Source organism: Lathamus discolor, chromosome 8 (genome assembly GCF_037157495.1).
Source record: "Lathamus discolor isolate bLatDis1 chromosome 8, bLatDis1.hap1, whole genome shotgun sequence".
In the NCBI taxonomy this organism is placed as follows: Eukaryota; Metazoa; Chordata; class Aves; order Psittaciformes; family Psittacidae; genus Lathamus; species Lathamus discolor.
Genome location: NC_088891.1, coordinates 18,160,601 through 18,182,382, shown reverse-complemented (window position 1 = coordinate 18,182,382; position 21,782 = coordinate 18,160,601). Strand labels below are relative to the sequence as shown.

Genomic DNA, 21,782 nt, shown 5'->3' with positions numbered 1-21,782 from the left:
TTCCAATAGCTGCCCTTTTGAGGTAAATGCCAGAAATAATGCCTCTATGAAGGCTAACTGACAGTCCCCCATAAACAACAGTCTCTTGATCTATTCCTCTGCCCTAACCTGGATCAGGAGTGACAGAAACCTGTTTTTTTATTTTTCAAGTGTCCTGGAGGCAGTCACTTCCACCATAAATACTGCCCATAGCTTGTGTTACACTGTACCTATGCACACGATGCTGGCAAGACTCCAGACATGGCTATGCAAGGAAGTCTGACACATCTGATCTCAGAAGACTGATCAGAGTCAGGTGGAGCACTGTACATGAATTCCTTAGAGAGAACACAAAATTTTATCTCATTTTAAAAGCTTTACCAATACCACTTTACATCCAGGGATAATGACTGATCTGTAAACACCCCGAAGCATTAAGATCCATTTCCATGAGGGACCAGAAAAGCTCACCATGTCCTGCCCTAGAGGTGGTAGGTTATCGACTTCATTGAGGTCAGCTTGTGCCTGTTGAACAGCATGCATACTGGAATTAATAGTCCCCATCAAGGCCTGCTGAGCTGAGGTCTGAAAGGCAAAACAAGAAAATGGCTGTGCGCTACGTTCCAAATGGCCCTTCAAACAGATGTTTACATATGCATGGAGACAGTGAGTGACAGCAACCCAACACCAGGCCATCTCAGAAAGCTACCTTTTCCCTCGTGCAATGGAGAAAGCAAAGCTTTCTAACACTCCTCTCACACAGGCTTGATTCAGCCCATGTCATTTTATACTCCTTGGTACTTGCACATACTAATAAAATGCTGAAATTTCTCAATCAAACACTGCACAACAGACACACAGAAAGACACCAAGCTGTCTTAACTTGCATTCTATGAACATGACCATGAACACTAAATTTGCTTCAAGGATATAACATTACTGACTTCCTGGAACAGCCTACCAATGTAATCAAGTACAATTCTAAAACTGAATTACCATCAATATGCATAAGCTAATGGAAGACTGAAGGGTTTTAGGCACAGCACGATCTGTATTGGGTGTCTGCAGCCCTGAAAACGCCAACGTCTGACAAAGATGGAGAGGATTAGCTCCAGGTGGCAGAGTAGACATTCCCCAGCTGCTTCTGGGAGAGACCACAGTGGAGCAGGTTATTCCCCTGCAGCCTGTGGAGAAGGCCATGCCAGCAGATATCCATCCTGCAGCCCACACAGGACTTTGCATTGCAGCAGGTTGATATTTCCCTGAAAGAAACTACATCCTATGGAGACCCCATACTGGCATAGAGTCCTGACAAAAACTGCAACTCATGGAGGACTCTCACTGGAGCAGGCTCTCCTGAAAGCAGCTGCAGATCACAGGGGACCCACACTGGAGCCAACTTATCTTGAATGACTGCAGCTCATAGACAGAACCCATGCTGGAGCTGAGGAAAAGCATGAGGAAGAAGCAGCAGCAGAGAGAGGCTGTTGAAACTGACAGCTTGGGAGCAGGTAGTAGAAGAGTTAAGCTGTTTCTGACTTAATTCTAGCACAGACAAGTTTCAAACACACACAAAAAAGTAAAGTTTCAAATACAAAACAAGGAGGTTTCTCACAAGTGGAGGCATATGTCCTCTGTGCATCTGACCGATTGTGACTTGTTGCTGGGGAGAAGGCATGATGCCAATATTGAAAGTCTCTGGGCCACTGGACCCTGAACGCATAACAGCTGGTAGTGCCACAGAGCCATGCTCCACCTTCCCTGTTCGGTTGAACTGCTGCTGCAAGATGGTAGGTCTGGAAAGGAGGAAAAATAAAAAATACAACACAGGGCGTTAGTTAGCTCCTGCAAATCAATCTCTGTTGGACACTCTTCCTTCAGGATTTTAAATTGCATTTCACAATGTTCGGAGAAGCTGGAAAACTTCCCAGTTGTTCTTTCTAACCATTTTCTAACATTTTAGAAAAATAACATTAAATTGGGGCTTTTGACAGATCAAACATTAGCAGTGCTAATAAGCAGGCACCAAGCAAGCAAGCAATGTGCAGTTTTGGTATATGTGGTACAACAGCTTTACCCCTTTCAGACGCATGACAGACAGAACCTTAAGGCATAACAATTGCTTTGTTTAGTTGTTTCGTAGGCTGATTAACAGAAAACTTTTTGCAAGAAATCCCTAAATTTAGGGTAAAAACTAACATTCTTCCCTCTTCATACACACAAGCATACACAGTATTTGCTAATAATCTGGCAGCCTACCAAATAATGAGCTGGGAGGCAGGATACTTTCAAGAATAGTTATGTCATCCATGCTCATGAACCACTTTGCCAGATATACTGTTAATAATTAAACATGTTTCAAGCTTTAACAGCTAGAAGGTCTAGCTTTACCAACAACACTGCTACAAAAAAAAATATTTCAATTGGGAAAAAAACTTGTATTCATCTGTAACAAGTTTTGGGCTTCTTTGGACAGAATTTAGCTAAGAGTATACTCTGGGAGTGATTTGGAAAGGGCAGTGTCAAAAGCAAGCACATCTGAACATGTGCGATTTGTCAAAAGCTGAAATTTCACGTAAAGCCACATTAAATATCTAAAAGTCTCTCTCCTATAAACCATGTGTTTAACAATAAATCGACTTCTCACATACACACTGCTGACACTTCCATAATCAGAGCTCCAAGAGGAGACTTGAGTAGCTCATTACAGCTTGTAATGCCACAAACCTATTCATATTCCTTCAGTGCAAGGAAAGATTGAATATTCCTTTCAAGAGTATGGCCAGCTCTATAGCTCTGCTTTTGCTATATTCACTTATTCTCCCATCAGAACCGTAGCCTGACCTACTAGTACCACAACTACCTTCACCCACACCACACATCTGATTCATTTGTCTAAAGCAATTTGATGAAATAAGGCAGCTCTGTTCGAGATCCAGTGTACAACTGACAAAAGTTAAATTTACCTAGCAGACCTAGCAGACACAAGCAACTAAACCCTTGTAAATCCTAGGTATTTCCATGAACATAAAAAATACAGTGCATCTTCACTACTGCTGAAGTACCCTCCCCCCAGCATCCTACTGAATTACAGCCTCAGTTCCTTTGCTCAAGGGTCAAGTTACCACAAGCTGGTGCCACTGCTGGTTTCTTTAACCACCAGTTTTGTGACAAATACCTCTCTTAAGTCCTCATATGAAGCTAGGAGCCAGCTGAACTCTTTGGGGGTAGTACTTCCTTCTGCTGAAATACCCTGTAGAAAATCCTTCTTTAACAGTAATAACTACCGTATTGCATTTGAACAAAAAGCTGCCCGGCTAAAAGGCGTCTCTCAAAGAGTATTTCCTTCTGTTGTATACACTCACTTCTTAGGTGAAACAGATTCTTCCAACATGGTTGATTCCTCATCACCTTCAAGTCCAAATCTATCTTTACTTTGCTTCTGGAGGGGAAATAAAAATAACAAATAGTTGTCAAACAACGCGTGCTGCTTTTTGCTTTCTCTCCACCATTCCCTTGTCATTTTTCAGAAACCTAGTCAAATAATCTGCAGTCCTGTCTGGTGCTGAACACCACGCTTTTTGGCAGTGTTTGACACAATATCCTCTACATCAGAAGGCGTGCTCTCCCGCTTTAAAAGAGGAGGTTCTAAGCCGTGGCAGATTAAGCATATAAAGGAAAAAAGCCTATTGGTGCTTTTTTGAACAAAGGCATAAAAAAAGTGCCGAGATACAGTCTTTCCTCACAAAAAATATTTAGAGCACTGAGTGATAAGCAACAACAGCAAATCCTGGTACAGATCAGACATGTACCATATCTCTTCCTGTTCTCTTCTAACTCAGGAGCATCAGACTGACTCAGATAACTGGAACTCAGCTACAAGTCATATTTAGCATCCTGAAATGTTATTATATGCATACATGCCTCAAACACAGATATCTTCAACTTGACACCTGGAAACAGCATGCTTCTCATTCGTATCATGAAGCTTCATGGGGGTTTATTAGTTAACCTGTTCCTAATTCTATTCACTTTAAAACTGGCTGTGTCAGCAGATTGCAAAGAAGAAATTGAAGACTGGAAGGGAGTGGAAATACATCTGTATTCTATCAAGACAGCAAGGCTGCTTTCGTTTTACACTAGAGAGTGAAGTTACTTTTGAATCAAGTTTTAAATCATCTATAGAAACCTGCAGTTTATTTAACATTTATTAAATCTGACACTGACTTCATGAGAGAAAAAGAACTGCAGCTTGCACACATTTGAGCTTTTGCACTGCTGTACAGCAATTTTTTACGGCACTTTTACTACGTTATCTTAGTACTTTACCTTCTTTAGGATGATATCAATGTAACCTGCTATTAACTGAGAGATCTGTTCTCCTTCAGTGGTCTGTACCGAGTAATAGCTTTCTTGATATTCCCCAAAATCCTGAAGGATGTAAAAAAATAAAAAATAACAAAATTAAAATATCCCTCTCAGTACCAAATATGACAGAATTCAGGTTTTAAAATTGTTTGTACAGACATATTATTACATCCAACTGTAAGTGGAACTGCTCCAAGATTCTAAGCCAGTTTATATATGGAGGGTGAGGCAGAAGAGAAGAAGGATGCTTTTTTTGCAGTTTAATAACAGACGTTTCATAAACTGAAATGCCCATTCTCAGTCTGGCTTTATCAGACTTGGTCACTGAAGGATGGAGAAAAGTCTTCAGAATTCTATTCGAAAGCATTAGTGGTTAGGCACAAAACAGTTTTAATTGGTGTTTTTTGAAGAGATTTATACAGTATTTTTGGGCAACTGGTCCATCTAGAAACATCAAAAAACAGATTGATTTTAGACAGCAGTATGGGCCAGTTTATTAGTTTAGGACTCTGACTCTATATAATGCTAGAGAATTACAGACAGAGCAAGTTACAATGAAGAACTTGTTCCGAATGTATGTCCATCTTCCTTTCTCCTTGCCAAATAGATCCCTCTGCCTCTGCATATATACAAAAAGGTTACCAGAGTGAAGCTTTTAGGTGAGGCAGCCCAGCGTTTTACAGTTGTCAGTGGCCATTCCTGCAAAACTTCCTTGGTCCTCTCATCCACACGCATCACTGAGTCTTTGGTAACACCCAGCAAACGAGGAACCAGCTTGTTTTTGCCTTTCATTTTTTCCTAAAACAAAATTGGTTTTCATTCAAATGGAGCTTGCCACGGGAGAAAGAAAAGCATGACGGAATATACTGACAGAAGGAAGCACCTGGCATGCAGACTAGGACAATTTAAAACTCCAGGCTCAGTTTGTCTGGTCACAGGCAGGGATTTTCAAGCAATGCATTAACATTAAGAAGCGCTGGTCTTTACTGGATCTTTACTATGCAGTTCAGAAGACACTCCCCTCTTCCCCCTCCTCCAGAAACGGAAGCATTTTAGGGATTGTGGTAACAAATCTTTGGCCTCTGTAAAACCTTATCAGCTGACAAAGCTTTTCTTCCAGTGCAGTTTTTCAGCATGCAATCTGTATTCTCATTAAACTTATAAACAGCAACAACTTATGAGCCTTTGTTATGAGCCAGTTTTTCTGAAGACAGTACTTTGTTGCTAATCAAAAGAAAAAGCAGAAATGTCGATTTAAAGAATTTAAATCATGACAGATTTAACTTTCTCGAAGAACTATGACAAGGATCTACACTGAAATTATAATTCTGTCCCACACGTAATTTACACCTTTTTCCAAAGGCTGCTCTCAGACAGAAGGCTGAAAGAACATCTTTGACCTTTGCTTAGTGAAGAATCTGAGGTAAATACATAACCAAGCATACAGTATGATCACAGCAAGATCTATCTACATTACCTTAACAAGAAAAAAGGACACTCCGTAAGTCCGCAGGGAGCGGGCTAGCTTCACATACTTCACTTTGGCTTCTATTTCAGTCATCTCACCACAGTTTTTGTGCTCCTGTAAAGAGAGTTCAGCATCACTTAGGCAGAAACAAACAAAAAAGGGGTTTTGCTTTTACCTTTTTAAGGATGCTCAGTTAATAATCATTACAACCAGAGAGTTTGAAAACAATACTGGCTAAAAAATGTTAGCTGTATCCTGTAATTCCTCACAAAGGAGAACATAACCTGTGCACCATTAGGTTTCATAAACTAACACCTCTTTACTCAGCTTTAAAAAATAATTTAAAAGTTCCAGCACCCACATTTTTTCCAAGGAACAGACTATTTATTCCTTCTTTGTGCCCAAACCTTCTGACTCAGGAAGGCATCACACCATGCAATTGACCATTTCTCATCTCTTCAGGTTCTTCAAATAGGCTTTTTTCTCCAGTTGCACTGTTAGCTACAATTTTTTCCATCACATGAAAAGAATTCTATACATGGAAGACGCAGCAATGATTTTTCTAAATAGTCTTTTTTTTAATTTATTTTTCTAAATAAAAATCCTGGAATACTCATCTAGGTTTGTCTGGTAACTCTCAATTTCTATTTATTACTTTAGCAACTTACTCATTAATAAACTATTACCTGGAAACAATGGCAGCTACAAATACCATGTATTCAAACAGCATCTGCTGTCCTACCCTAGACCATTCTTCTGAAAATCCTCTCCCAGTGTCCTGCTATTTAAACACTGTTTGTGGGATCCCTATCACACCCCATCTTCCCCTTGCACTCTTCTAAACTGCTGGTTGCCGCCTCTCATACTGGCTGATGGCAGCTGGCAGAGCACCAAGAACATGGGAAACACTTTGCTACTCCAGTTTAAGTTACCATCTTGATAATGGTTCATGGAGAAGCACTAGTATGAGCAACTGCAACTCCAAAAAGCCTTTTGCATCCCAAGGACATAGACTGATCATGTCTCTCAAGTTCAGTGCACAGAGAACACAGGTGGGATCCAAAAAAGCAAGGAGCCCAAATGTAGTGACTGCAGATGGAGTACTTGGTGAAAATCACCTGCCAAACTCAATAGTGTTATGCCTCAGGGCAACACCTGATTTTTATCAGGAAGACAACTTGCTTATTCTACTTGCTATTATATCTTTGCCCAGCATCAGTGCCCTCACTGATCAGTTTCTTATCAATGCGCTGAAGCATGTAATGATTGAAACTACTCATAGATCATATCTGAATTGGGCAAAAATCACGTGCTATGACTAGCATGATAGAGCAATACTTAGAAGTGTATGAATTTTTTTTTGTTTAAACTGCAACATCATTGCAGCTGACGGGACAGGAAAGCATTAGGCATATTCATTTATGAAGCAGTACTATAAGCTCAGACTTACTGAGCTACACCATTCCTAGACTTGGAGTGTAACAGACACAGGAAATTATACGACCTGTTCCTGCTCTTCAACTCATCTCCCAAGCTGCGATCACAGAACACTGGTAGGTCCTTCAAGTAGCCAAATGAGGTGCTGACCTCAGATGTTTTCTACTTGTATTGCCAAAAGTATTTTTCAGTAGGCACAGATATTTAGTGCATCCACAGTACTCAGACTCTGAGACCATTTCCAATAATACCAGTACATTTCACACTCAACTGCTTCAGTCTTTTACAACTGTGAGGTTCCCAGACGCATCACTGAACTCCAGCATTAGTTAGAAGAACTCTGTGTTACTTGAAGCTCATGCTTGAATAATGAAAGCAGAAAATTAAAACTACTTTCCTAAATGTGCTTCTGTTTTAGTACAAATACATACCCTTACATTTCAATGCAACACAGAAAAAGATCTTAAGAACATTGAATATTCACACTCTATCCTTCAAAGTACACTGAATAATCATCAGTGAAGAAAAAAGGATCAGGACAATACACTTGCTGAAGAAGGAAAAGCTGACGGATTCTTTACACTTGATTTTCTGATAGTTATATAATTCAAGTATACACAGAGTACACGTCTGTGAAAGCCGGTACGTTTCTTAAAAAGGAAGTGAAGATATGGTAGGTTTTTCAGTCTCAAATTACCTGAAATATTCTCTTTTCAGCCCCTCTTTGTTTGGTATATTCTTTAGGCAGGAATTCTTTTAGGCTAGAAAAAAAAAAAGAATTCATAGTTAATGGTGCTTTCACAAGGAGAGATACTTCCCATGCTCCTTTATTGGCAGTTAAGTCCCTCAAGCTTCCTAAATAGGCATAAAATACCTATGCAGTGAAACAAAATTCTGGCTAAGTAGGGTGAGAGCACGAAGGTAACTTACATGCTTCCGAAAACACTGCAGTTACATCCCTATGTAAGACCCCTTCATGTTTTAAAAAGTTATCAAAAGTTAGTAATAACTAGGTCATTTTCCATTCTTAAACTATACGGTATCTCTCAGCATCTCAGACGGGTTCACAACTAAGTCCAGATACAGTCATTGCAATCTGGGGGAAGAAGGGGACATCAAAAATTGAGCCAGCTCTGAGTCTGCGTTCAGACACTGCCATCACTTTCCAGTAGCTCTTTGTTTTACTGATGCGCTGGACCAAGTTCTTCCTCTGTGCCTTTCAAATGTTAGAACACTAATATTTTACTGAAAAACTGCAAAGCCATTTAAGTGAATGCTTAATACCAGGCACTTTCTCAAAAGCAAAGTAAAAAAAAAAAAAAAATCAGTCCTAATTTTTGTAGCATTCAATTACTAATGGTGTCAGAATACAAAGTAATCTAAGTCAGTTTAGCCTCCATGGTAGAGTTAAGTCAGAATCTTTAAACACATCACTGGCACTTCCTTGCTGTATAACAAAATGAACCCTTTATCTCAGCCAGACACCAACCCAACTTAAAGACATATCAGCGTCGTGCTTTAGCAAATGTTCCTTTGTGGATTGCACTTTCCCACGTGAAAACACCCTACTCTGAAGAAACTATGTCACATATTCAGTCTGAGGAAACTTCCACAATCCAAAAAACTGGTTTCTAAGGTTTCCTTGTGCTTTGAACAACTGAGAATCACAGAAAAAGCATGACTGGAGAATCCCCTTCTCATTTTTATCTATTCAGTAAGCAAGCACACTATTAACATAGGAAGATAGAACTACCTACTATCATACAAAGGTTGTTTTCCATAAAGCTCTAGCAATATAAAACAAAGTGAGACCAACTGACCTTGCTGATCTTTCTTACAATGCTCCAGTAGATACATCTCATTAATACATGATAATGAAATCTCTTCCCAGTACTTGTTTCCACAGACACATCCTTGGGTGGGGAAGGCTGGACAGCCAAATTAATTTTGAATCCATTTGTATGTAAAGACTGTACACAAGTGCCAACATATTTATTGTTTTTCATTAGCATAAAGGTAAAGCCAGTGCTCTTGAAAAAAGGCAGTTTAAGACGGGAAAACAGGCTAGATTAATAAACTGAGTTTATGGGCACCCGTTGTGCCTGGAAAGAAAAAGCCAAGGCGAGCATTTCAGGCGCTCCTTTCCTATCCGTATATGACTAATGTAAGTTCTTTATTAGATATTCTCTCAGCAAATTTAAACACAGTGTCCCCCTGTAGGTACAATGCAAAACTTCAGCTGTATGAGGAAGGGCATGAAGAAGGACTGTTTGCAACTTGATAGTTTAAGAGCTTTCACAATTTACTTTGGCATGACCTTCAAGAGAATTCCTACAGCCAAAGTGTTAACAAGATGCAGGTAATAATCTTCATCTGTACCAAGAATCCAAAAAAAAGAATCCAAAAGTTCTCTCTATATAAATATCTTGCAGACATGGCAAAATAAACCACGCTGTTTCAAAACAACTCTAAGAAATCCTAGTACCATTCTGTTACATGCTGTTTTCAGTATGAGCTGACACATTCTCCTTAAGGGAATCTGCAGCATGTTCAGGTTTCACTGATGAGTGAACGGACACGTCTCAAATGTATTTCACATACTGAGTTACAGCATATAGTTTACGTGAAACGTAACTACTTTCACACTTGAAGAGAAGCAGCATTCATCCACCAAAGAGTCTGACATAGTTTGATGAAGCTTTAAAAAACCTCAAACTTTTTCAAAAAGAAAAAGGAAAACAACAAGAAAATTTCTTTTCTGAAAGGATGACAGATGCATTTCCAGGGAACAAAATAATTAGCACAGCAAGGGATTACACTTAGTGACCTGCAAGGCTTGATCCTGCTACAGTCAAAGCCCATTCACATGAAAATAAAACAATAGTAATGAAAATTTTCTGCAGAAAATAACAAGATTCTCAATTTTGGAATTCCAAATGATTCTGGAATTCTAAATGATTCCCACTGGAGTAACATTCACTTTCTAACACACAGCGCAGTTATTTATACGTTTCATTTCTGTTAGGATTAAAAAAAGATAATGCACTTTATATGTTTGATGACTTCATCCTGTGAAGGACTTCAAACTATCTAACACTGCATACTAAGTAGTAATGTCATCCAGCCAGTAGTTTTAGTCCACTATAAAACACAGTTACTATAGGAGAGCTGAAAAGAAGGAAAAGAAATTAAATCTTGACACTAGAGAAGACCAGGCAGAACCCCTAAAAAACCCAAGGATCATTTCATCAACTCCGTGCAGCAGTGTGCAAAACTGCTGCTGAAGTGTGGGGGGAATTACAGCTTTAAAAATTTAAACCAACTCTTGCTGGGAACATCTAACTCTTTAAATCATTACCATGACACAACAGTAGCTTGCCATGAGGTAATACCCTAATGGCTTGCTGCAGGAATCCTCTTGAGTGAGTAGATGCAGAAGGGAAGAATAAGTAGACGATGGACAAGTCCCAGAGGAAGATTGTTGTGTAACTGGTCACTGTTCTAAGGAATAAGAACCACGAGTACACTGAAGCTATTACACTGAGTCCTCATAATTCAAGACATCAGTGGCTCCATTAAGAAATGTTCGTGGGCCAACCAGTAGCAGACAGACGGCACAAACAGAAGCTAATTATTACTTGGAACTGGAGAATGTTTGTTCACATGGTTTGTATGCGTAACTGAACTGCTACTTCTGGAAAAGCTTTCAAAAGTGAAGTGTTTCAAACCAACAGTGTTGCAGCATTGCATGTTCTGAAACAAGCCACCATATTGAAGTAATTCCCGAGAGACAGTAAACCCCAGACTCAGACTCACAAAGAAAGTGTAAGAGTCAGCACTGAGCACTCAGCCAGTGGAACAGGACAGAAACCAAGCATGCACCCATTGTTTTGTGCACCCCATTAAGGTATCTGTGAGCCTCATACGCAGGCAAGGCTGGATGGAGTGTGCAGTAAATAGCTTAAATAGCTTTCTTTTACCTTCCTACATTCCTTTCCTCAGACTCTGGCCCTCAGTTAATTCTACTGCAGGAAAACCAATCAGAAAATCAAATCAGTAGAAAAATGGAACATCTAAATTTCAGTCAAACTGAACTTGCCCTGCTGGTAGCAGTTAAGTTTCACAATAAGGATTAAAGGATGGGTCAGTTGTAAGCAAGACTCCTGCCTGCATCTGAAACAATGTGCAAGGTTCTAGATCTCCATTCACATAACACCATGAAAGGGTGAATCTGAAAAACTAGCTACTGTCACTAAAGGAGACTGTAAAATTTAACCTCCATACACAGCAACATTAACTCTATTCAAATGACAAAGCATCTTTCCATTCATTTTCTACTTTCCTAGAAAATCAGAACATCTGTGATATATACTGATGTATGCTTAATTCACTCATGGCATTACGAAATGCAGGCACTTATACAGAAGAACAAAATCCCAGTCTTCCCCCATTACCAGGTGGTTGGGGAATCCAGCTGCATACTTAACTGGGACCCTATTGGAGCTGCTGCCCTGTGCTGTCTAATAAGCCACTGCCCAAGGTTCTCATATCAGTTTGGGTTGCTGGTTTTTGCAACCAGACTCTTCACAGTGAGATTGCTACAGAAAACCCACTGATTCTGATTACCTCCACCTGAAGTACTAAAATACATTCAGTCCGTGACAGCTCAACATTAGTTACACTTGAGGTCACCCAAATTTAGAAGTTAGAAGTGTTTACTCTAAAAATCCAGGTTTGTGTTTGTGTTCTACATGAGGTCCAAACTGGATCTGCGCTTGAAAGCCTCCAAACTCGCAGGCCTTCTCAAAGGAGACAGGATGGGACCCATTCAGAATGTCATCACGAGCCTATAGGAGGTAAGCAAAGACATGTCAGGGACATACAAAATAACTATTACATCTCTGAAATGCCTTGAAAGCTTTAACATGGCCCAAGCATCCAGTAACACACTTCTCTGTCTCAGTGTTTTTATCAATCCATTCTGGATGTGTTTAGGACTAATAAAATCAATAAAGGGCTAGATTATTTTCTAGTGAATACTGATGGAGACTTACTGAAACCAAGATTGTAACAACCTTCATCAAAAGGAGGACATGACACCCATTTCCTGCCGTACATATATAAAATACAACATCTATATATACATTTATGTGTATGTAAATGCATATATATAGAGATACATGTGTGTGTACATGCACACATGTAAAAGCTTTTACATCTTAGCACCTCACAATAGCAGGGAAAACGATCTGCGCATCTAGTAAGCAAAACCCATATTACTATTGTGAAATGGGAACACCAAAAGGCAAACAGCATTTTCCTTCCTGATATTTAAATTTAGTGGTCACTCATCTATTCATAGATAAAACAATGACAAGGCAGAATCAACACATACTGTTGCAACAGTAGCTGGAAAAAAAAAAAGCCTAAGTGGCAGGAGAAGAGCTCAGTGTTATACAGTCTTCTAAAATGCTTGAAAAATGGACTGCAGTCTTACAAGCAAAGTCATCTAAATCTTTTGCCTCAGAGTTTTAAAATGTAATTTAGAGCAATCCCATTTGAATAAATTGCAAGTTTAACAAATGAACATTGCAATATTTGTTTTGTTGGTGTGTTTTGGGGGCTTGTTGAACTGCGCTGCAGGCCACTGCACTGGAGCCTTCAGTTAAATAGATCTTACGCATAAAACTCAGCTTTGCTAAGATACTTCAAGTACCTCTAACAGACTGGGGAACCTGCCTAGATAGATACCCACTGTGTTACATGATACCATTTTGAACAGGAAGCCTGCCTGCCTTGTGTGCTCTCTAGGTTGAAGACTGGAAAGTGAATGCAGAAGCAGCTCTCAACACTGATAAGGTGGGAAAGAGATGAGAAGCAGAAAGCTGGTTGCAAGACTGAGCTGAGATTCCGTACTACAGAGAAAACACCTATAGAAGAGAACGTGGAGAAGAACTAAAAAGAACAACTTAAACAGACATTCATTAATTTTAAGGAAGCAGGATGTGAAAGTCAGTGGATTTTTGGTTGAGTCCTTATTGAGTTGAAACTATTTGATTAAAAAAAAAAAAAATCAGCAAAGCCTCTGGACTATCACGTATTCTTGGAGCCTTGTGTTTATTTTCTCTCTAAAGCACATCCAGAACTGGAATTCTAGAAGATGAAGTATTTCAGCAACAAAATGTCTGTCATTAAACAACACAGGTTTCCTCAGACAAGACAGAACCCTTGCCTCTGGTCCATATACTGTACCTGGACATAAAGCAAATTAAGCTGAACAGGATCTCTTGAATCTACGTTCTGGTCTGAATAAAAGAACTTTCGCCTCAAGAGTAGTGTTTCATTTTCATCGACCCCTTGTTCTCTAAACGTTCGGCTATGATCCAGCCAATTTACTGTAACAGAACCAGACATGCACACAGTTAAACACAAAGCGTTGCCAGTGTTAAAAGCTGATGTGAAAATCATGTGAAAATTGTTATTTCCACTGGAGGGGAAAAACACAGCAAAAAAAATGTTCCTTCCACTTCTGTTTCTAATTATTGGGGTTGAAGGTGGCTACAAAAGAGAACTGAAGAATGCACTGCTGAGAAACAAGAATTTACTACGCCTAAAACACCATTAATATTGTTGAAGAAACAACTAGAGCAACCTTTCAATACCACATTTAGATCTTCAAAGCTTCATTGCAAAATTACTTGAAAGTTTACCATATTTTCCCCCTAAACCAAATTGTTCTGTTTCTTATCCCTGATTGCAACTTTAAAACATCTTCCTGCCAGTTACAGTTAATCAAATGGTGTCTTAGCTCTTTGGCATGCTCCATTTAGACTAAAACTTCGTACCTTCAAAGACACAACTTCCTTTTGATGGCTTTCAGCAGGCATCGATATTTAAATATCCCACTTTATTGAAGAAGAACAAATGGTCATTACAGAAATGACCCTTCACACTTCAGTTACAACTCCCATACCAAAAAAAGTAACAAAACGCACTTCAAAAGACTTGCTTACTCTTACAATTAGATGCAACAACTTGTCCATCTACCTAATTTTAAAATTGATGACACTGTATATAAAAAGGTGCAAAAATACAGGTAAGGATCAACTGAGACACACTGAAGAATCTAAAAATGCATTCCTGTATGGTTTTGTTGCACTGAACTGTGGAAAGATATTAATTGAAGAATTATCCTGGAATCCATGACTTACAATCATCGTCTGTATGAAGCTTTGCTTTCAATTTTTCCATTTTTCTTTCATCTCGCAACAATGTCCTGTCTTTCTTAAGTGTTCCTGTACTCTCCTCCTTTTTTTCTTCAATGCTCTCCTGGATTAAGGAATATTCCTCATAATTTGTTATTCCTGGAATCATAAATAAATCCAGTGCTTGTAACAATAAAAACTTCATACATTTTAGGACAGGTGAAATATTCTTCTCTATATATTAAACCACCAGCGGTTCATTTCAGGTACAGTAAAATATTGCAGATGGAATGCTGGAACAGTGTATGGGGTATGAGATCCCAAGAATAATTAACAACTTCTGCATTCAAGACACCTCTCCAATACCCGGCATTATCCTTAAAATACATCATTCCTTCGTCATATGTTGCATTTTCTACTTTCGGAAAGAAATTATCGTTTTTCAGTCATCTACCAAGAGCAGCTGCCAGCTTAAAAACATGATGGAATTTAAAATAGCAATGAATTCCAAAATGGGGACACGTCATAGTAAATTTCCTTTCATGGATGCCTACAACTGCTTCCTGAGAACTGAGTCATTTCAGCTTGCCCACCATGTGTAGAAGAAATGTGGCAGAGCAGACTGAGAAATAGAAATGTGAAATATACGGCTTTTAAAACTCAACTCCTCCCATTAATATTACATGAAACTGAATCAATAAAACAGTTCACAGCATTTAGCATGCGTGCTAAGTTGCTCTCATTTCTTTGTTCTGCTTGGGTTTCTTCCACTGCTTGGTAAAGCACATTTATGTTACACAGGAAAGCAAATTAAAAGCTCACCTACATGATCGCATACATGAAAATAAGTCAAACTAATTTCTTAAGTAAAGTAGTCACAGCACATTGGAATCCAGCATAGAAACACTTAAACAAAATTGAAACAGATGAATTTAAATTTAGCTTAATTCACTTTCCAAGCAAATTAATCTAAATCAAATTAAGTCCACTTTAATTCTAAATGAGAATTAAGCATGGTTTAAGATGATTTAAGCTAATCCATGCTGCATGCATGTTTATAGTTAAATATGAATTAGTTTTCCAAAACATCTCTATTTAGGTAAATACAGACAGTATAACCAATATGACACATTTCTGACCAGCTGCTCTGGAAGGCTTCCATATGTTGTTTCACAAATGATGCTGTTATCAACCCTAAATCATAACAACATAGATCCTTAAGTTTAGGTATATTTCAAGGTTAACAGTATTTTATGTTCTATCACATTAAGTATAAATCAAACTCTCTAAGCATGAAAGTGTATGTAAATGTAACATACAGTAAAAAAATTGTAGCTATACTTTTAGATAACTTTGTGCCTTTACCTGCTAGATATTGAAGTTTAAGGATATAAGCTAACTCTACAGACTTTCATAAAACCTGGAGAACAGATACCAGAGATGCTTTTGGTAAATTTTAACTGATAACAAATTTAAATATTTTAACATATATGCCAGTAATTTCTAGTCAGTAACACATATCACATCATAAAAATCAAAATGCAAATACAGCTGAAAACAACTTCTTAAGTAGGTGGGTCCCAGAATCTTACCTATCCTGCTGCAAATGGTAACCAGCAATTCACCAACTGTTTTAGAATCATCCACCATGACTGTTTTCACTGACCCATCCAACATACGTATTTTCTGAGGTCTCTGCTTCTTTTTGTACTCCAGTATATCCTAGAAAGTAAACAATACTGTTTCTAAATGCTTTTGGAAGCCACCACAAGCCAACCCACCTAGATGCCTAAACCAGGATTTGTTTCCCAACCCCTCCAAGCTGCCATTTTTCCTTTGTTATATTATAGGCAAACTTACTTATGTAACAAACTTGAGAAGTGTTTTAGTTCTGCAAATGTAATTTTTAAGAGCTTGTCCTAGCTGGCTAGACCAAAACCTAAATGGGAGAAGACAGACCAAAGCACATTTGTGCTGCAAAAGCTTGTTTAGCATTTAAAAAGGATAGCAATCCCTTTTGGTTGCAAGCGAGCTGGCCATAATGTAAGCAAGTATGACCTCATCGTATTTAGTATGAAGAATACCCTTTATATTTGAGGTGACCTTTCATTAAAGGTTATTCCTACACTTCCAAACGCTAAGTATTCTTCTTGCTCTTTGAGAAACAAGTTTTCTAACAACCTGCTGATGAAAGAAGCAACAGACTTGCACCATACCCCATTTCTCAGCATGTAATAATCCAGCGTTCGTCCAGCCTCCAGCCATATACCTTTCCGCGGATCTTCATCCGATAAGAACAATCCGTAGTCAGAGGCTGTGGAACAGAGGAGACAGACTCATCAAACCTAATAAAGCCAACATGATTTTATTCAAGGTTATTCAGCACCAGGGTTAAGCTTAAAGCTTAAATCAGGGTTAAACTCAATTAACATGTAGCAGCATTGTGAATATGGTATGCACAGAATGGTGATGCTTTTAGTTATTAACTCATTTCAAACATTTCCTTTTGCACATTTTGGAGATGTCCAGCCATTCTTTCGTAATCCTTGTTGTTGCTTCCTTTGCTGAAGCACAACAGTAAGCCAGCACCGACTTTCCTAGAGAGCATTGCCACAAACACTGCTTTAGAAAGCACCCTTTGTAGAAAAAACTCTGTCAGGACAGAAGGAAGAAAAAGGATGCAGCTACCTTCTATCACTTACAAATTTATTCACACTTTGTGCCTTTCACTCCATGCCTTACGTTTGGAAAAAAACCAAACACACACTTCCCAAAACCACAAAACTACACACACACACACACACACACATGAAAAAAACAACCAAACAACACACCAAAACAAATTGCCCAGCCTGAAAGATAAACGGAGGAACAGAACAGCTCAAAAAACCCCAAACGGGTCTCTCTTTACTTTCAATTCAGCCAATTAATTTACTAAGGACAAATACAGGAACTCACCTTGCCCTGTTTGAGCCTCTGGCACTCGTTCACGAATAACTCTACAGGCATCATACACTGCAGTGGATGGTTCAAACTGCATCGTCTTCACTACATTGCAGTGGCGGACACAGATCTTCAAGGAAAGAGCTACCATGGTGCCAAGTCACTTCAAAGTTCCTACTAAAGTACCTGAGAAAACAATAACAGCATTATTGCTTAGGGGTTTCCACTTCATGCTTTAATACACTCAACTTTTCATTAAAAATATTTGAATTTAGTTCAGAAGAATTATATTTATTCAAATGCAGTTCTACATAAAGTTCCATTAGCATCACCAAGCTAAAAACTATCCAAACCATGGATTTTTCTTGGTACACTGGAAATTCATCTTGTGATGAATTTGCTTGAACCTTGTGTGCACATAAGTAAAGGTTTGTCTGAGGTATACCAAAATGTTGCACAGGAAAACAATACACATATGGGATATATTGTCAACATTATTTACTACTGACAGAAAACTATTTTTCTCTTGCCACACTTTTTTATTAGACCATTTAGATTAAATGGTAACTAACAATTTAGATTAACTTAAAGAAGTGGTAACACACTGACAGAGGTTGCCCAGAGAAGCTGTGGCTGCTGCATCCCTGGCTGGACATGCAAAGCCAGGCTTGACAGGGCTTGTAGCAACCTGGTCTGGTGGAAGGTGTCCCTGCCTGTGGCAGGAGTTTGGAACTGAGATTTAAGCTCTCTTCCAGCCCAAAACATTCTGTGGTTCTAATTCTATGATTTTTTTAGTATGCAACTTCTCCTTACTGAAGATTCTTAAGCATGCAAAACTGCACTGTGGTTTTTTCCAAGTCTCCACATATATCTGCTAGATGTTTTTATCCTGTTGCCCAGCTACCCAGAGCTTCAAGAACGAGCTATTTTTCATTTCAGTTCTATTTCAGAAACTTCACTGAATTTGACAGCATTTGTCTACAGAAACAGGAAGCTACAGATGCATTTTGTTTTGCTTCATTTTGTAGATAGTCTGGGTTTTCTCTCAAGTGTCTTCCCTTGCTGTCATAACACGCCAAACTACTCTTCCATCATTAGACTTTCCACAGTGATCTCCAAGAACTCTTCAGTACTGAAGTCCTTGCTGCACAAACACAGAATCTACCAGAATACCCAAATCCTGTCTGCATAAATTCATGTATGTGTAGTTTTAAACAGGAGGACGTAGGATTCTGTGGACTACCGATGACTATAATAATTTGAATAGGACAAATTCCAGTAGTTCAACAAAACTTTAAACCCCAGCTGTGCATCTTTTTACAGTTCAGGTACTCAGTTTGGCAAAATTACTTTGAGAAATATGAAGGAACCACAGTTTACATTTGGCCAATGCACTGAGCTCAGTGACTGCAGCCCTTATCCACAGCATAGACAGAGCTAAACCATTTCTGTACGATAACCTTTAGGAGCAGCTTTAGCTCTAAGGCGTTATGCTGCCTCCATGTTTTTGGGGAGCCCATCCATCTGCCTCTCAAAAGCATATCATCCTCCTTCAGATCTTTTAGTACTTCTAAGACTACTCACTACCAGTACGAAATGCTATCTGACAAAGGAAAAGGCGTGAACAACCGAAAAAACATACAAGAAACATTAACCTACACACCTTAGCGTTCTCCTAATCTATCACTATCTGGTAACAAAACAGACTGTATTTTGAACCAATGATTCTAGGCAGAGGTCTGAAAAGTAAATGAAGAACTCACCCTACCACCAAAAACGAGTTCCCAATATCTGTCCAAAAGATGTTTTCATTTCAGAAGTAATGGTTCAGTACAGTAGCAGCAGCACAAAGTAAATACAAGACAAAGAAAATACATCTCCACAGAGATTTACCGTAACTCAGTTCAGTTTAGCACTTTTTTACTTATACATAAGTAAACCTCAGAACATCCCAAAACCTGAAATACCCTTAGAAACCACAGATTAGAACAGTTTTTCACCGTCCAGAATGGTCCCAGGAAGAGTAATTATATTCATGTGCACTGTTAAAATGCCGTGACACACTAACAGCTGGAAAAGAGACAGATCAACTTAGAAAACAGTCCGACCAAGTTGCTCAGTAGGCTGCTGTAACTCAGAGCTGACCTCTGGAACCTGGCTGTCAGCTTCCAGTGTGGTAAAGTGAGCCACAATCTGGGCTCTGTCTTCTGTCTGGTCACTGTGTTAGAGCAGGGCCATTACAACGCAACACTCTAAACTCCCTATCTCCTCTATTTTCTACCCCACTTCAGAAATGATATAAAGTGACATCAGTGTCTGTCCTTGCCAAACTCTGGCAAAACTCCATTCCAATGGAGTCCACAACATCTACAGGGAAGCTGCTCAATTTTTATTGTAGTTTTTACTATGTCTGCATTTTGGGTGGTTCTTCTCTACCCACCCATGTTCTCAACCTAGGCCTTCCATTCTGCAAAAGAACCTTTTTTTTCCCTGCCGTACATACACAGACACAACAATTTAACATCTTTAACACAATTTTAAAAGTTAGGAACCTGTCACTGTGACCTCCACAATGCCCCTCCTGTTTTTCAGGGTCAAATTCAACTCCTTAAAGAAGGAAGGACCTAAATATATAGGTGATCTGGTCTCCTTCAACTCAGTGCTTTTGGTTTTGGAGACACCAAAGGATGTTTTATCAGAAAAAGCTTATGAAAAGAGCCCATGAGTTACCAGCTTCCTCCAACACTGCATTATCAAACTTAAAAAAAAGGTTTCCATTTGTCTCCAGGTTACCTTCAGGCTCTAAACTTCCCCACTTGGCCTTCAGTAATAACAGGACATGCAGTTTCCATCTCCTGGGTAACAGCCAAAATAGGACAGCTGGTTTTTCTCAAAAGGACTAAGAGCTTGGTAAAGAAAAAGTGCTGAGATCACAGAGAAAAACACAGGGAAATTATCTCCCACGTTCCCTTTATCTTCTATACATTGATTCACACAACATTTAAATATTTCTCTGTGCAGGTAATAGACTCTGCTCCCCAAAATCACTGTCTCTGGAATGGCTGGCCAAAAATCAAAAGGTTTCAGGAAATTAAGAGTATTTTGGAAGGAATGGTTTGCCTGGTATGAAGTCTAATGCTCTGTGAGTAATGAAGTAGAGAATTTCTAAATCAGGCTGTGACTGATCTATGCTTGCAAGGCTGGGGACCGAAGTAATAAATTATGGATCTGACAGGTTTGAGAGACCTAACAACAGCTCTGAGCTTTTAAAATGTGACAGATCGTCAGTGAGAGAACCCAATGCCTCCAGGTATGTATCACAGCGTGTACATCAAGGCTTCAAGATGAACCATCACGGTGCTCAGGTTCTGGGAAATCCCAACAAAACAAGATTATAACCAGTGCCTGAATCAAAATGAGCAGCGCTCTGTGTGCCCAAAGAGATAGCATACCAACAAAGTAAACAAGCAAAAATAGCTCAAAGGCATAAACCCCAAGATACTATAAAGTGCTGAAAAGAAAGACATAAGAACCAGGCAATATTTAGGTTCTTTAAAGTCACTCTACAGAATAACCAGGCAGCAACCACCTCCCCTTCAGCTCCAGGAGTTAACAGTCCCTCTCACAGCTGCCAGTGTTTCTGTTCACATAATCACTCTCTCAACCAATTCTGACACTTCGTGTGTGTGTTTGCCATTGCATTTTTGAAGGCTCTTTCCCTCACTTTTTGACAGAACTGGGTTATGGAGAGATTATACAGAGGATTTGCCAGAACATCTGAGGGACTAGGACTCTCCAGGAGAGGAGCAGGAGCACCGCATGGCAAAGAATGGTCACTGGCTAGCTGGGTCACCATAGCCTCTGGTTACTGTAAGTTGGGAGGATAAAGCTTGCAGCAGGCATCTGCACTTCCATGTACACAGCCTTACTTTAGTTCCCAGCTCAAGTTACTGTATCCTTCCCAAATATTCCCTGCATACACACATCCTCAGAACAGCTAGAGCTAGGATGCTAAATTGTTAAATTTTTACTGTTAAATTACAACAAGTACAGACTTTGAAGCAGATACAACTCAACAGACAGGTAAACTATTTTTCCTTAACCATTTCTCTTCATTAAAAGGAATTTTCTGGAACCGTAGGGACCAATATCTACAAATCTAAACATCTCCCTATCCCTTGCAAAGTAGGTGTTTTCAGTGAGACAGTTTGAACATTAAATACAAAAAACATTCTTTGTTGAAATTCTTCTATGATTCTACGAAATAGTTAAAATATTTATAGCTCTGAACATTTTATTTTCCCCTGACATGAAATAAAGCTGTAAAATGCCTTTCTATTAATTTGTTTGATATAAAATAAGCTAGAAAACTAAGGTAACTA

General features: G+C 39.0%; 1 protein-coding gene across 1 annotated transcript in view; it reads right to left on the bottom strand.

Moving 5' to 3' along the window:
* TLN2 (talin 2) overlaps nt 1-21,782 on the bottom strand; it is a 122,075-nt gene that overhangs the window by 68,680 nt on the left and 31,613 nt on the right. Inside the window, exons 3-15 of the mRNA XM_065688114.1 lie at nt 17,416-17,586; nt 16,674-16,771; nt 16,050-16,179; nt 14,464-14,616; nt 13,505-13,647; nt 11,972-12,099; nt 7,950-8,013; nt 5,825-5,929; nt 4,990-5,145; nt 4,309-4,410; nt 3,345-3,421; nt 1,595-1,775; nt 451-564 (exon numbers count right to left, since the gene is read on the bottom strand). Coding sequence (XP_065544186.1) covers nt 451-564; nt 1,595-1,775; nt 3,345-3,421; nt 4,309-4,410; nt 4,990-5,145; nt 5,825-5,929; nt 7,950-8,013; nt 11,972-12,099; nt 13,505-13,647; nt 14,464-14,616; nt 16,050-16,179; nt 16,674-16,771; nt 17,416-17,551 — 1,587 coding nt within the window. The 5' untranslated portion in view covers nt 17,552-17,586. The remainder of the gene's footprint in view (nt 1-450; nt 565-1,594; nt 1,776-3,344; nt 3,422-4,308; nt 4,411-4,989; nt 5,146-5,824; nt 5,930-7,949; nt 8,014-11,971; nt 12,100-13,504; nt 13,648-14,463; nt 14,617-16,049; nt 16,180-16,673; nt 16,772-17,415; nt 17,587-21,782) is intronic.